The 14,638-nt window shown below is 40.0% G+C and overlaps 1 protein-coding gene across 2 annotated transcripts in view; it reads left to right on the top strand.

Annotated features, from left to right (window-relative positions):
• SLIT3 (slit guidance ligand 3) overlaps positions 1-14,638 on the top strand; it is a 517,496-nt gene that overhangs the window by 303,736 nt on the left and 199,122 nt on the right. For both annotated transcript variants that reach the window (XM_068158541.1, XM_068158532.1), the window contains 2 exons: positions 5,948-6,019; positions 10,895-11,058. In XM_068158541.1, coding sequence (XP_068014642.1) covers positions 5,948-6,019; positions 10,895-11,058 — 236 coding nt within the window. The remainder of the gene's footprint in view (positions 1-5,947; positions 6,020-10,894; positions 11,059-14,638) is intronic.

The raw sequence follows: 14,638 nt of genomic DNA, 5'->3' as shown, positions 1-14,638 counted from the left end.
TTATTTATTTGAGTGGATTTTGCGTGTCACCTGGAGACTATTTAGAAGATTATTTTCCTGGGCTAACATTGTGTTTAAAAATAACACTGGTGTAGTGCCAACTCATTTTAGAATTGGGTACAAATATTGAGACAAAAACCCAGCTGTTACTGCTTTTGCTGCTCATTTGAGGTGTCAGATCAGAGCTCTATTGCTATATGTCAGTGAATGAGGCCCCTTGTGAGATCGTTATGTTTTCTAACAGTTGAGAGTAATGGATTAATCAGTGCAGCATCAGTTGCTTTCATTATATGCCCAAACGATAGTTGTGAGCTTTAACTTAAACAGTCTGTGGGGAGATGAAAGGATTGAGTTCAAGAGGCAATCAGGACTCACCAAAATTCTGAAGAGAGCCAGTTGAGTTTTGGACCTTGCTTAAGGAGACTGCCTTGAAAGGCAAAGATGAGGACTGTGCTTAGTGCTGAGGGATCTAGTGCCAAAGCCATTTTGCTTTTTCACCAGAGGCCATGAGAAGCAGTAGATATTTAATTTAATTCAAATTTCTCTGACCTGTGTGAAAAATAGCTCTTTACAGCTATTGAAAATATAACTCCTTTTGCCCTGCAATTGCAAAGTTAATTACAGGCATTAATTATGGTAGGGTATAAAATTCAAGTCTTGGTTTTATTACTAAAAATATATTTAGATTCAGTTTTTGGAATTGGTGAAATACCCCTGCTGTTGGTTATATTAGCTGGGTACACAAGGGGTGAAAGGGGTGTGAAGTTGTCATGTGTTGTCCCACCAAGGGGCAGGACCATGGAGTCCCATGCCACTTCTGACAGGGATTCTTTTAGTCCTTTATTACAGGCTTCCACTACTGATGGCTACACACTCTAGCACCTCTTTACTGTATTTTTGGTGTTTTGTAGGAAAAATTTCCCCTATATCTAATTAAAACTCCCTCTTCTGAAATTTAAACTTGTTCCTTCTTTAATTAACCCTTGTTGAATACAAGAAACAGAATTTCTTTTCCCTTTGCAATGGCTTTTTATATTGTCAGAGAAGGGTTTAAGTGATACAAGTCTGCTAATGTAGACGTCTAAGCTTCTGTCACTGTTAGTATTAAATTTTTCTGCTAATGCAAATACATTTTTCATCTCTAGTATTTCAGACAGACCCCCAAGATCCTCCCCTTTATGTGCATAAATACTGATGGGGATGTTTAATCTTGCATGGATTCAGCAGTGTCAGCCCATATGTACAAGGCAAAAAAGATTCTTTCACCTTTTTTATTTACCAATACATGGAGAGTTGTTGTTTACCAATAACTTGGAGAAGTAGCCTTTCTGTCACTGCCAGGCCTGGACTGCTGTGTTCCCATCTGAGCTCCACTGTCAACTTTGGTTGAGCCGCAAAATCTGGGTTTGCACCTGCTCGCTTCTGAACAGAAATAACATCATCAAGAGAACTATTTACATGAAAGGCATAACTGTGCTTGGAGATGCCTGGGTTAAGTCTTAATAAATTTTCTGGTCTCATTTACTGGATGTATAGTTGCACTGGGGATAGGAAGCCTGGAAAGCATGGCAGTTGTGGGAGAAGCAATAATCAGGGAGGATGACGGTAATTCACTCGGGAACGTTACAAGCCTGCAGATGCACCATTTGTAGCTATCCGTTGCATGCACATAGATAATAATCTTGCATTAGGCCCAATTACATGGTGTTATGGACACACAACACACGGATTACATACACAGCCAATGAGCATGCTGTGATAAAGCTCTGGTGTAATTGGAGGAGACAGAAGGAAATGTTCGGCTTGTTTGTGCTGCCAGTGCTGCAGTGCCTGACACGGCTCTTCCCCGCCAGGCTGCTCCCCACCAGCCTCACCCATTTGCTTTTCTGCTCCGTTTCGAAGTCTCACTTTCAAAACAGAGGTTTGTCACAGGGCATGCTAATTCAGCACCATGCTCTTTCCACAGTGTGTTGAGAGAGTTTGAGCGGGAAAAGGAAAAGAGCATCACCATTTAAGTTTGACTTGAGCCCACAGACACACAGAAACATGTGCTGCCAAATGAGGACAGTTGTTTGCAGGGTTCCTGCTGCCAGACCATGTATGTTAGAAGCCTGTAAAGAATCTCTAGTGCCCAAATGTAAAAGTCATTCAAATCCAGAAATGCAATAAATCAACTGGTGCCTTTTCTGAGATCTCTTTCTCTATTTACGTATTTAGAGGTCTCCATATTTTTTTTCTGAGAGCTGTGCAAATGCTGCAATGTTCTGTGATCAGCCAAATGTGACACAAAAGCAGTCTGGCATGTATCAAAAACTTGAATGACCAGCACAAGTAGACCTTCTAATAACTATGGTAGATGCTTAGCAAGGCTTGGGGAAAAGTGTTAACCAGAAATTTAATCTATCAATTCTTAGAGTTCCTGAGTTTATAAAATAAAATATTTGTCTTATTGGTAGGGTTCAGAATTATTTTTTTTTCTTTTCTTTCCCTGAAGTATCTTCCATAAAAGTTGTGTGATTTCTTCTAGCATTAGGAGTATGATTTTCCTGACTCTTATCTAGTCCTGTACACCAGCTTTCCTATTCAAGAGAGTAGACAAAGGAGTACAGAATAATGCATAAATATTATTTTAAAACTACAAACATGCCAATCATTTCTACAGATTAATGATTTTTATGTAATTACATTGAGTCTGGAATTAACAACTCCTTGTCAGGGAACTGCAGCAGTGTACATGAATTTGGATCAAGGCAAAAGAGAAGATAAATGAACTATATGTAGTTAAATTTGCACAGAAAGTTTGAGGAAGGAGATAGGTAATTGTTTTAAAGTCGTGACAGGATTGCAGAGTGAGCATTCTTCCCTTTAAAAACATTCTGATAAGTGGGGACTATAAATCAACTTTAATCTTCAGAAGAAGAAAGCAGCTCCATGTGTGCCTCTAACCAGTTTGGGCAAATGGCATAGCAGTGGTCTAGTAGAGCAGTTCCTCTGGGGTTGTAAATTGAAGTCAATGGGACTATGACAGTTCATACTGGTGGAGGATGTACCACTTTGAAGACTGCTGATCCCATGTCATGCATCTTCCAAGTAGTCCTTGGAGGACCCTGAGGGCTGCTGCTGTCTGCTTCTGCTTAGCTTGCAAGATCTGACAAGGATCACAGCCCAAGGTGGGAAGTTTGCTGGCATAGATAATATTGTCTGTAACCTCCATTTCCTGATTCAGCATTTTGGTTGTGAATAGTTTACAGGGAGAGGACTTCTAAATTAGAGGACAGTGCTTTCTTAAGGGCCAAGTGTATGCTGGGTTCTGGAAGTGATGGGGTGAACCCAGCAGAATACAAGTTTCCCCATATGATGTGGGAGGAGTCAGAAGATTCTGGATGTTTTCTATTTCTCACAACTTCCTGTTCTTTCCACATCTTGAATCTTATTTCGATCAAAATGAGGCTGTGGCCTTGAAACAGCTAGCGGATGACTGGAGCAGAATTTGTTTTTTTCTCTTAATGTGTTAAAAATGCCACTGTACTGTGTTATTACCCCTGTCAGGACACATGCTCTTAAAAATAATTGCTGGGAAGGACACTTCTACCTGAAAACATCCCCGTTCACAAGCCAAAGAGTTCCTGCTGCAGGGGAGCTGTGTGCTTTGCACACCGAGAGCAGCAGGATTAAATTCTTGCAGCTCCAACTGGGCTGTAATGCAGACAGTTCATTGTCAATTAGTGCCCTTTGCAGTGTTTGGCCGCCTTTGTTCTGAAATAATTGCTGTTATCATAGATGTTTTATTGCCTTCATTACAGTTAACATTTAAATATCGGTGAAATTGTGTGCTACTAACTCATCTGCACAATAGCTATCTGCTCATGTTATCCCTGAAATTTGTGGTCAAGGAGTATATTAATTCAGCACTGATTTAGGATTCATAGAAGGAGGGTTATGTATTTGTTGAGAAACCTTTGCTTATTAGGGGCAAAACCTGAGCCACTCTCATCTGCTATTTCATGAGCAGAAATACTGTGTGACTGAAATAATGCTTTGTCTGTTAGACAGAAATATTTTAGGAATTTAAGACATATTTTTGAATCATCACATCCGACAGTAAAAACTGACCTTTCCACATCCAGATGAAGAACTGCACTTGGAGATGGGGTTATGTTCTTTACCTCAGCTAGCGCAGAAGGAAGCTTGCTGTCACATCCTGTTCTGCTTGAATCCAATCTACTTCCTTTTGACATCAATAGAAATTCTCCCTTGAATTTCTGTGGCTTCCATTGACCCCTGCAGTGTCATGTGTGACCTATTCAGACATCAGTTATGTATGAGATTTAATTTTTGTGAGCTGACATTACATGTGGCTTTTATATATCAGTGTACATTTAAAATCTTCTACCCAAGTGCATTGCTCATTTTTATGTAACAGGCAACTGAGGCAGAGCATGAACTCCATTTTTATGTTTACAGAAAAAAATGGTGGTGCAATTAGAAATTCTATTTGTGGGCCCCCACTGAACTTCTCAACGTCCATGTGTGGATGCAAATAGCAGATAAATAGAGGAGCAACATCAGAACCTGCTCACACACCTCTCCTAAGTGTGCCTGTGTGTAATGTGTTACCCTGCACCCTCCTGGTTGTGCACATGTCTTCCTGTGCACTGGAAAATGTCTTAATAGGGTATAACCTAATTTAACTTCAACCTGCTGATGTTGTAGATGATGGTTTTGCCAAGGGATTTCTAAGCAGAATTGTAAAATTGTTTTTGAACTGGGAGATGACCAAGAGGACCAATTAATTTCTGTAAAATTCTTTTAATGTCCTGTGTAAAAAAATTTAATACTGAAATAATTAAATAGTTCGGGGAAGGGTAATGTGTCTTATGTCACTTTGGTGGGTTTCTTCTTCAACATATCTCCAAATGCACAAAAGCACTGTCCTCTCCCAAAGAGATCCTGTGGAGGGCTGTACCCACCACATGAAGCAAAAGTTGCTTCATGCTCTGCTGCTGTGGACAGCACACATTTCAAATGGGCACCAGCAGCCAGCACCAGGACCAGCCATACAGGAGCATGGAGTTGACACGGGTCCCATCAATTCTCATTCAAGCTGGGTTACTGCACTTGCCGATTTCGTGCACTTGGAATATGGCAATTACGTCCTTTTGGAGTGCTTTCCATTTCCTGTGCCATCTTGATAAACTTTATAGCTTCTAATTTGCTGAAGAGTCATTGATATAATTAGGAGCTACATAAATGGGAGCAGCACACTCAGCTGATGGCAATCAAGTCAGTTCATTTTTCATAAGAAGCACAAAGGGGGTCCCTGCCAGCAGCTGAGATAATTTTCTCCTTAAGTTCTGCTTTGAAATTCTTACATGCCTGGGTCATGACATGTTTTATTACGGTCCATCCCACTACCCATATATTTTTCATAAGAGACCAAAGAAAGGGTACTCATCCATCCATGTCTTTTCCAAAGGGCCATTGGAGCTGTCTGTCCATGTAAACTGGCTGTGTTAAGAAGCTTGTGAGAGTTAACAGCTCTCTTGTTGTATGGAACAAGTGATTTAAATGTATAGCTTTCATGTTTTGGTGCGCCAACTTGATGGTCCTCTGCTCAAGTTGCACCAGGTTTTCAAACAAAGTGACTGCTTAACCAAAACTTCTGCTCCTGTTCCAGTAGTTGATGAAAATTCATTTGCTGTACTCTTTGCTACTCAGATACAGTAAATAGTAATCTTCATCCATTCAACTGTTGGTTGCCTGGCCTGAACGATGTCTTTCATAATATGTCACAAGTTTTCTGCATGTCTTACTGCTCACAGCCTGGCAGATGTGTTACCAAGAGTTTTAGCAGCTTGTTTCTGTAAATAGTGTGTTGGGCAAGCAGTGTAAATAATTGATCAATCTACTATTCTCTTATCTTTTTTTTTTTTCTCTCTCCTAACAGTACTCTCAATAACAACAACATCACCCGCATTCCTGTTACGAGTTTCAATCACATGCCCAAGATCAGGACTCTGTGAGTACTGTCTTTGAATATTACAGTATTAACGATGATTTAAGTTTACTCTTTGGGTGTTTGTCATCTTATTTCAGCCTCTTCCCAATGGAAACAATTCACCCTGCTCTCTGGAAAAATATGGTCAGCGAAGTAGCCTGAACCTGTGAGGGTCATGGCCTGACCCCAGGGACCCCCAGCAGAAGGGGTAGCTCAGGTCTCTTTGTGGGGATGGGGACAGCCGGGCTTAGACTGGCACAGCAAGCTGTTGGTGGGGACCAGCTCAACAGGGACCCATGGCCAAGCAGGGCTGGAAACGTGTACTACTATGGTGTCACTGGGGCTGGGACTGACAGCTCCAAGCTCTGCCATTTGGGGGTTGTGGACCAGGGCAGGGCTGAGGGAGCTCTAGGAGCTCCTGGTGAGGCTACACAGGGTTTTGGATGTGCGTGGTGCCCTCAAGGCCCTGATGAAGAGTTCTCCCAGTTTACCTATGGTTAAGTAAGATTCAGTTTTATCAAGAGTTTGATTTGTCTGGAAATGAAACTGATACTTTTTTCCCATGGGAAAATCTATAATGTGAAATGTGTTCCAAGCTGGAACGTCATCAAAATCGTGAAAACCGCTCAGAAAGATCAAGATATTTAATTTTGTTTAGGTGGGCACTGTGTGAGTGGGAAAACCCTGATTGGGACTGGTAGATCAAATACAAAAGTTGTGAAATTAGACTGTGCATTTTTATCATTTAGCCATAGCCTACCAAACCCCTTATTTAACTACATTAAATTATCCCTTTAAATTCCTTTAGGAAATACACAACTTCAGAAGGAAGTTTTTACTCCAAAATATCAATTTGTATTTAATTGTAAAAGCAAAGAAAGGGTAATAGAAGCCAGCCTGAGACATTACTGTGGCATTGAAAAGATAAAATGCTTTAATGATGCTCTGTGTGCATGTGTAAAATCATATCAAATAAGTTAACAGAACTGAAGAGAAATGGTTCTCTTTCATGTCCATCTATGTAAGATAGCTTCTGGTTTAAATTTACATTCTTCATTAAACAGTGACATTTATAGATCTTAATATAAGTAATTAAATGGAAATTAGTTGTTTGTCTTATAGAAGAAAAGGGATGAAGAAGATAATGGTGTAGGGTTCAGGTTCCTGGAGTTATGCCTTTTCTCTTTCATTCACAGGAGTCTGGAAAATGTGCCTGACTTCTTCAGATTAGTCAGTCTTGTCTGTTACCAGAGCTCAATGTCTTCTGTCATTTTCCTTTTAGTTTAATTTCGGAGATGGCTTTGTGTATAGCTCCCTGGAGACTGGCACTGACTAATCCCCCTCTGCTGTAATTAAGGAAAAAAAGAAAAGGAAAAAAAAAGGAAAGGAAAAAAAAAAAAAAAAGGAAAGGAAAAAAATAAAAATAAGGAAGTCATAAATAGGATTTATAAAGGGAAGCTTTTATGTTGAATTCTGAGAGCCACATTTTATAGAACAGGAATGCTGACCCACTCTAAAAGGATTTGCTGGAAATTTAATTTAAGGGCTATGGCTAAAGGGCACCTTTGCAAACTTGCATTTGTATTAATTCACTTCATGTTCTGGAAAGGTAGTTTCATCAATATCAAGTGGCATCTTTCAGTCTCCAAAGAGTTCTCCAAGTGGTTCAATATAGGAACTAAATATCCTACATAGACAGGTGGAAATACTGTAAAATGGTTTATTGTCCTATATTTCCTTCCATCTGTTTCAACAGAGGCAGAAAAGTCATCAAATAGCAATTAATGTAAGGCAAATACAGGAATCAAATAGCATTTCAGAATTTCTTTTGCTGCTCCTTCACAATAAAAATGCTTATATCTCCAAGTCATCTTAGCATAGCTACATATTAGTCAATATTTTCTTAACATCTTCAGAAATTAGGCTAATACTGTTTTGATTTCAGCAAGTGGTATGTAAATGCATAGTAATAACCTAACAAGTAACAAATAAAACCGATCTGGTTTTGTTCTCCTATTTTAAATATTTATATAAATACACTATTTGGAGAGAAATGATAATATTCTCTATAGTTTCCTTTATCTCACTTGATAACCTGTTTGTCCTGCATTAATATACAACCTCAAGGAACAGCTTGCATGAAAGGAAGATGATGTCTCAGGCATAACAGCTGTATAAGACCTTTATTTAATCTATTATTATGTCTTATTATTAATCTAATATTTAATCTCTTGGGTGTTAATGAAAATTAAGTCCTAACAGATCATTAATGACGGTGTGGTGATTCTACCGTTTCCTAAAAAATTGTTCTGTTTGTATACCTGCTCAAATAGCATCACACTTTCAGATGCTCTTGCCAGGGAATCCAGGGTCTTAATGTTTCTGGGGTAGGGACAAGCCCTGTTTCCCATGCAACCGAGGCCTAGTGCACTGTGAAAAGTTTTCCCTCTGTGCCTCCCTTAAACAGCAGTGAGATCCATTAGCAGGGCATTTGGGGCTGCTTGTGCCTCAGCATCTGCTCTGATAGTTCTGTGGATAAATAGCATTTCTTCATGGCTTCCAAAACAATCTTCTCATTTAAGAACAGAGAAGGTAAAATAATGAGCATGCACAACTTGGAGCTGACCTCTCAGGGGAATTATTTTAAAAAATATATTAAGAAAAAAAAAAGGGAAAAGCTACAGTAAGATATGATGCATTTGAAGAAGTCTTTAAAAACTCAGCTCTCCTGTGCTGATCTTTTTATTTAACTGCCTTTTCTGTTGCTAAGTTTCATTGATCTTTTAGCCTTGATTGGAAGTGACAGGAATTAGTTTTTATTGATCTGCTTTCCTTTGCTTGAAACAGCTTTATTTATGTTAAAGCATGTCCCTTATAGCTATTTGCTTAATGATAAGTGTCCTGTTGTCTCTGCGTGTGAGGGACTGCTGAGACAGGTAATTGCATAATTTATTTTAATTTTTTTTATTTAAGGGTAAACTGAAAATGTACCAAATCAATTCAGTGCTTTTTGTGTTCACAGGGAATTGGTGTATTATGCTTCTGAAGTACTGTGAAATGTCTTTATGGCTGTATTCATTAATATAATTATCAAAAATACATTCTAATAGGCTGCTTTGTTAAGCTTGGTAGACTGTCTAAATGGTCTCTTCTCAAAAGCATAATGTAGAATAGCCTCCCCAAAAGACTTGAACAAGTGACAAACCTGCTGAGACAGGTGAGCTGACAAAGAGGTGACAATTTGCTCTACTAAAAGGAGAAAACCCAAGAATCGGCTATAGGAGTTTAGCGAGGAAAAGAAGACAATGCACAGAAGTAGAAAGCAGCCTCTTTTGTGGAATCGTGGTTTCATCACTCCTGCCACCATACTGGGACGCAGGGAATGGCATGGGATGAGCTTTGTTTCAGTTCCCGAAGGAAGATGATTCCGAGTCTCGTTGATTGCTCTTGTAGGAAGGGATAGTTCTTAGAGGATTTAAACTAAATGCTTATTCTGTAAGTTGGAAAAAGTCTTACTTAGGATGATTTCAGACTAGATAATACTTGTTCTCCATGTAGATATTTTTATTTATTCTTTCAGTCAACAAAATTATTCCAGGAAGATTAATGGTTCATAATAACACAAAATCTTACTAGAAATCTGCCTTAACTGAGCTGTCAATTAAATAACTTCATTATCCCAAAACACAAGGTCTTCTAGGCATGCCTCTATAACTGTTATATTTCACAGAGCATTTTCCATCTCTACGGGATAAGCTCTCAGCTCCAGATTTGTAGTCTTTCACTATGACTGCCCACCTCAGACATACAAATCTGGGGATTGTCAGCTTGGACATCACTGCTGAGCAGTGTTGCTACTGTGCAATATGAAGATCTCACAGATAGGCAGTTGATTTTTTGGTGGATAGACAAAGGCTAAAGCCTGTGCACACCAATTGTGTGGGGTTCTTTAAATGTAATGTCTCTCGTATTAGTGAATAATGCTTTGTCTAACCATTTCTGACAAGTTTTTTTCAATCTATTTTATCATTTCAGTTTTGATATAACACTTCAAATGTATGACTCATTACAAGGAGTGAAATAATTCATGTCCTGTGCTTTTGTATTGACCTAAAGTTTGGTAGCTATTAAAAGGACCAGATTTCACTCCCTGAGTACATCATTGTTTTGCAGACCACCCCCCACAATGTGATAATATTTCTGGAAGTCTTTAATGCCAGGCATGAAGCAGGCTGGGAAGGGAGCTATTTGGCTAGATCTTCTATCACAAAGAACAGCCTCAGCGTTGCTATGTGGCACGACCCTGTCATGGTCCCCTTCTTTGTTGTGAGTTGAAAATTCCTGTCTAGGACCCACATACTTGTGTTAAATTGCCACAGAAGAGCATGGATGCAGGCAGCACAGGAACACAGAAAGTAGCAATAGTCTCCTGTGTTTAGGGTTTTTCTCTCTCTCCAAAGGAGGGAACAATCACTTGTCATCCCATGTCTCACCCTGGTCCTCATGTTTATACAATCTGTCCTTTGTATTAATTCAAAGAGGTCATATCCATGCAATTATTTCTGCAATGTAATCACAGGCAAAACAATTGCTTGCAGGAATCTTAAATTCTGCGTATTCTCTTCTCTAGAGCAGCCAGCTCATGATTATCTATGGATGGGCAGTAATTTACCTTAACTCTCCCAAGACATTATAAATAACAGCAGTGGCTTACATGTGGCCATTTGTATATCATGTGGCAGCGCAGTCAAGAGCTGACTCAGCTGTAACAAATAACCTGCAATGATCCTGTGAACTGTAGTGGAGAGCCAGACAGACGTGTACTCAGCTGCTCTGGTTTGTGTCTTCTGTGTAAAAAAGCTGCTAATAACTTGGGGATTGTTCTGTCTTTTGTAGGCGACTCCACTCCAACGTCCTGCACTGCGACTGCCACCTGGCCTGGCTCTCCGACTGGCTGCGGCAGAGGCGCACGATCGGACAGTTCACCTTCTGCCTGGCGCCTGTCAACCTGCGAGGCTTTCTGGTGGCTGAGGTCCAGAAGAAGGACTTTGTCTGCTCTGGTATTGATGCCAATTATTCATTTATCTATCAGCTGATGGGTTTAGAATGACATTCAAAAGATGCTCTGAGGACTGGAACACTTAGGCTGAGGGAGCTGGGGTTATTCAGCCTAAAGAGAAGACTCCAGGGTTTGTTTTTATCCTTGCTAAACTGTGTGAGAGTAGATCAAATTGTTAATTTTTCTAACTTTATAAAAATTACTGGATTCCAGTTAACATTTCAGTTAACATTTCAGTTCTCAAATTATTCTTCATACTATAGCACTGCCAATGATATCAACATAAGAAATCAATTAAGTGTGGATAATTTGGTATTTCTCAAGGGAAGAGCTCTATGGCTGACTGGAATACGAAAGAAAGGAAACAAAATGCTAATCTAAGTCTGTTGATAAATGGTTGGACTATAGAACATGAGGAGCAGATTTTATCCCAGGGACTGAAACATGATTCTTAGGGAGCCAATGCTCATCACTGTTCCACAAGTTTCCACACTGATGAATGAGGCTGATGATACACGACCAACTTACAAACCATGTGTCTATATATTTGGCCTATTCATCAAGTCTCTGGAACTGCACTTGGCTCTTCTGTGATAGAAATACATTTTCTTTAGAAGGGAAAGGATAGCGGGGAAAAAATAGGGAAAAAAAATGGAAATTTCTGAATTTGGCTGAAAGGAAGAGATCTGGCAGAGAAGAGGCAGGGCACTGTGTGTGCTGAGGAGGAAAACAAATAAGATACCAGACACAAGTTTGAAGATAGCTTTGCAGGCCAAATGGTAAATGACACAGGGAGCTTGTTATGAAGCCAATGTGAGTCCTAACCTTGATAGACTGTGAGTCTTGAAGTATTGCATTTTTTCTCTCTCACAGCCTGAGAGTGCTGCAGCCTTATCCTCTTGCTACATGGGCTGACTGATGGAATACAGTAGGAGTGCTAGTACTAGAAACGTTTTTAGGAATGGCTTGTTTCTATAGTTCCTTTTATATGTGACAAAGAATGAAAGAAACTATTGTACTTAGAGAAGAGGACCTTGATCCCCTTAACTGTATCATGGATGAATGAATTAATACCCAGCCCTGGAGGTATGCAGGGAGTGTTATGGGCTCATGGAAGATGAAGTTGAGCATCAGTGATCTTTGTGATATGATTTACAAGAGTACTGTGCAGCTTCTGTGAAGTCGTGGAGATGTGATGAAGCCCAGAATGTCTGATAAATTACATCAAAAGTTTAACAAAGAGAAAAAATGAAAAATCTAACAGGCTGCAGAGAGGAAGGATAAAAGAAATGAGTAAATGAATTAAGCTATTAGCAGAATCTAATTTTAACAAAGAGGTAATCAGTGCATTTTTTAATTATGAAATGAAGTTTCAGATGGGGCATGAGTTCAGCCATTTGAATTTATGATACAGTGTAGTGGAGGGAGAGGAGCTGTTTAAATCAGAAGAGAGAATAATGGCTGCAGAACTCTTCTAAATGCAGTTTTCCGTGCAAAGTATGACTTCCAAAAGAGAGGTTTTTAGCAGGTGCATGTCAGACCAACAACACATGAGAGAACTCTCAATACAGACCTGCCTTTTTTTAAAATGCATAAATTAATAAAAATTAAAGAAGAGAAGCTTCCAGTGAGGCAGCCCATCAACTGTATCCCTTTACCCTCATTTGGGAAATGAAATATACTGAAAAAAAAAATGCATTGGAAGAGCTGATTTTAGTAGAGGATTTAGCAGAGAGCTCAGCTTAGTATGTGCTGGTTTGACAAAAACCGACATGGACAGCTAGTTTAAAGAGGATATAAATCTTCACTATTCCTTATTACAGTTCTTATTCCTGGTTTTACTGCATAATTTGATTGTGTTTGACTACGAAGTCAAACTAGGACAGGAGGTGAGTAGCGAACTGAACTTGTCCCTCTGAAAAGGAATTTTGCACAATTTAAGCTTAAATGAATCACTGTAACTAGCCTCAAGCTGGCAGTGAAAACTACCTTTGCATCATAGTTATGAAAGGGTGAAATACAATGTAGTGAACTACTCGAAGTACAGGCTCAGCATTTCAAACACTTGTGTTTTTCTATCAGTGGGAATATCACCACAGCAAAAGAGCACTCAGCCTTTCCTCTGCTGTAAAATAGGCTTCATCAGAGCATTCCAGTTCAGAACTAGTCCTGTTGCATTCTTCATAGCAGAAAAGGTAGAATCAAATAATTTGGGGAAGGAAGAAAAGCATCCTTGAAAAAAATTACTTTTGGTTATTCGTGAACCTATGCAAAAACAGAAGAGGTTTATATTTTTATGACAAATGCTCCTTTGGAAAAAAAATTTGGAATGCTACATGTGAAGGAATGATCAAAGGGCTGGAGAACCTCCCCTGTGGGGACAGGTTTGCAAGAGTGGGGGGCTGTTCAGCCTGGAGGAAAGAAGGCTCCAGGAAGACCTTAGAGCAGCCTTCCAGTACCCAAAGGGAGCCTGCAAGAAAGCCAGGAAGGGACTGTTTACAAGGGCTTGTAGTGATAGGACAAGAGGGAATGGCTTTAAGCTTGAGGAGGGGAGATTTAGATTGGAGATTAGGCAGAAATTCTTGACAGTGAGGATGGTGAGGCACTGGAACGTGTTAGCCAGGGAGATCATGGATGACCCCTTCCTGGAGAGGTGTTCAAGGTCAGGTTGGATGAGGCCTTGAGCAACCTGGTCTAATGGAAGGTATCCCTGTCCATGGCAGGAGGGTTGGAACTAGAAGATCTTCAAGGTCCATTCCACCTAAACAAGTCTATGATTAGTGTAAGTTGGAAAAGAAGAATTGAAATGCTGATAGAGAGGTGCCATAACTGGCACCCAAGTTATGTCATTGCTTCTGGGCGCTGTGCTACCAGTCCTGCACAGAGATGTTTATAAGTATTAATCACAGAATGTTAATCACAGAATGTTAAGGGGAGGAAGGGACCTCAAAGATGCAAAGTCTCTCAAGACAATGTTGCTGAAATCAGAGTAATGTGCAGGTAGACCTGTGTAAACTGCATCATACCTGTGTAAACTGGGAGGCTTTCAACAATGTTGTTCAGCTTGTGCCCATCAGTTATAAAAGGGATAATTCAAATGACGCTTGCAGGCAAATTGTGAGCAGCGGAAAAGCTGGTCCAGGTTTCACTTTTTCATGTGTAAATGTGTAGGGTTAAATAGCATGCAGATAGGTTGCCTGGAGATAGGTTTGCAGTTACATGTAATTGGGTTTGCATTGCTGAAGATGTGGGGAAAAGGTCATTAAAAGAACTGATCAGGGCTGGGACTAGATGGCCTGTTACCATCAGGGAAGAGCACCGAGTACTGCGGGAGGTCCTGTCACATACCAGAGCCTTCTGGCTGACTTCTTCAGCAAGCTGTCCCCTCCTGGTTAGAGAGTCTGTATTTCAGAGCCATCCCTGACAGAGCAGCCTTTGCTTTAAAGCCATCTGTTTCCCAAAAAATCTCCAAAGAGACAACTCCTTTTGCACAGCTGCTTATTGAGCTCTGGGATGTGAGATAATCTCTTACAAGACAGTATGTTGTAGAAGGGGAAATTGTGTGGCACCAAAGGATGAGT

This window comes from Melanerpes formicivorus, unplaced genomic scaffold (genome assembly GCF_026170545.1).
Source record: "Melanerpes formicivorus ecotype bairdi unplaced genomic scaffold, bMelFor1.0.p_v2 SCAF_2, whole genome shotgun sequence".
Taxonomy (NCBI): Eukaryota; Metazoa; Chordata; class Aves; order Piciformes; family Picidae; genus Melanerpes; species Melanerpes formicivorus.
This window is presented reverse-complemented; position numbering and strand designations above follow the sequence as displayed.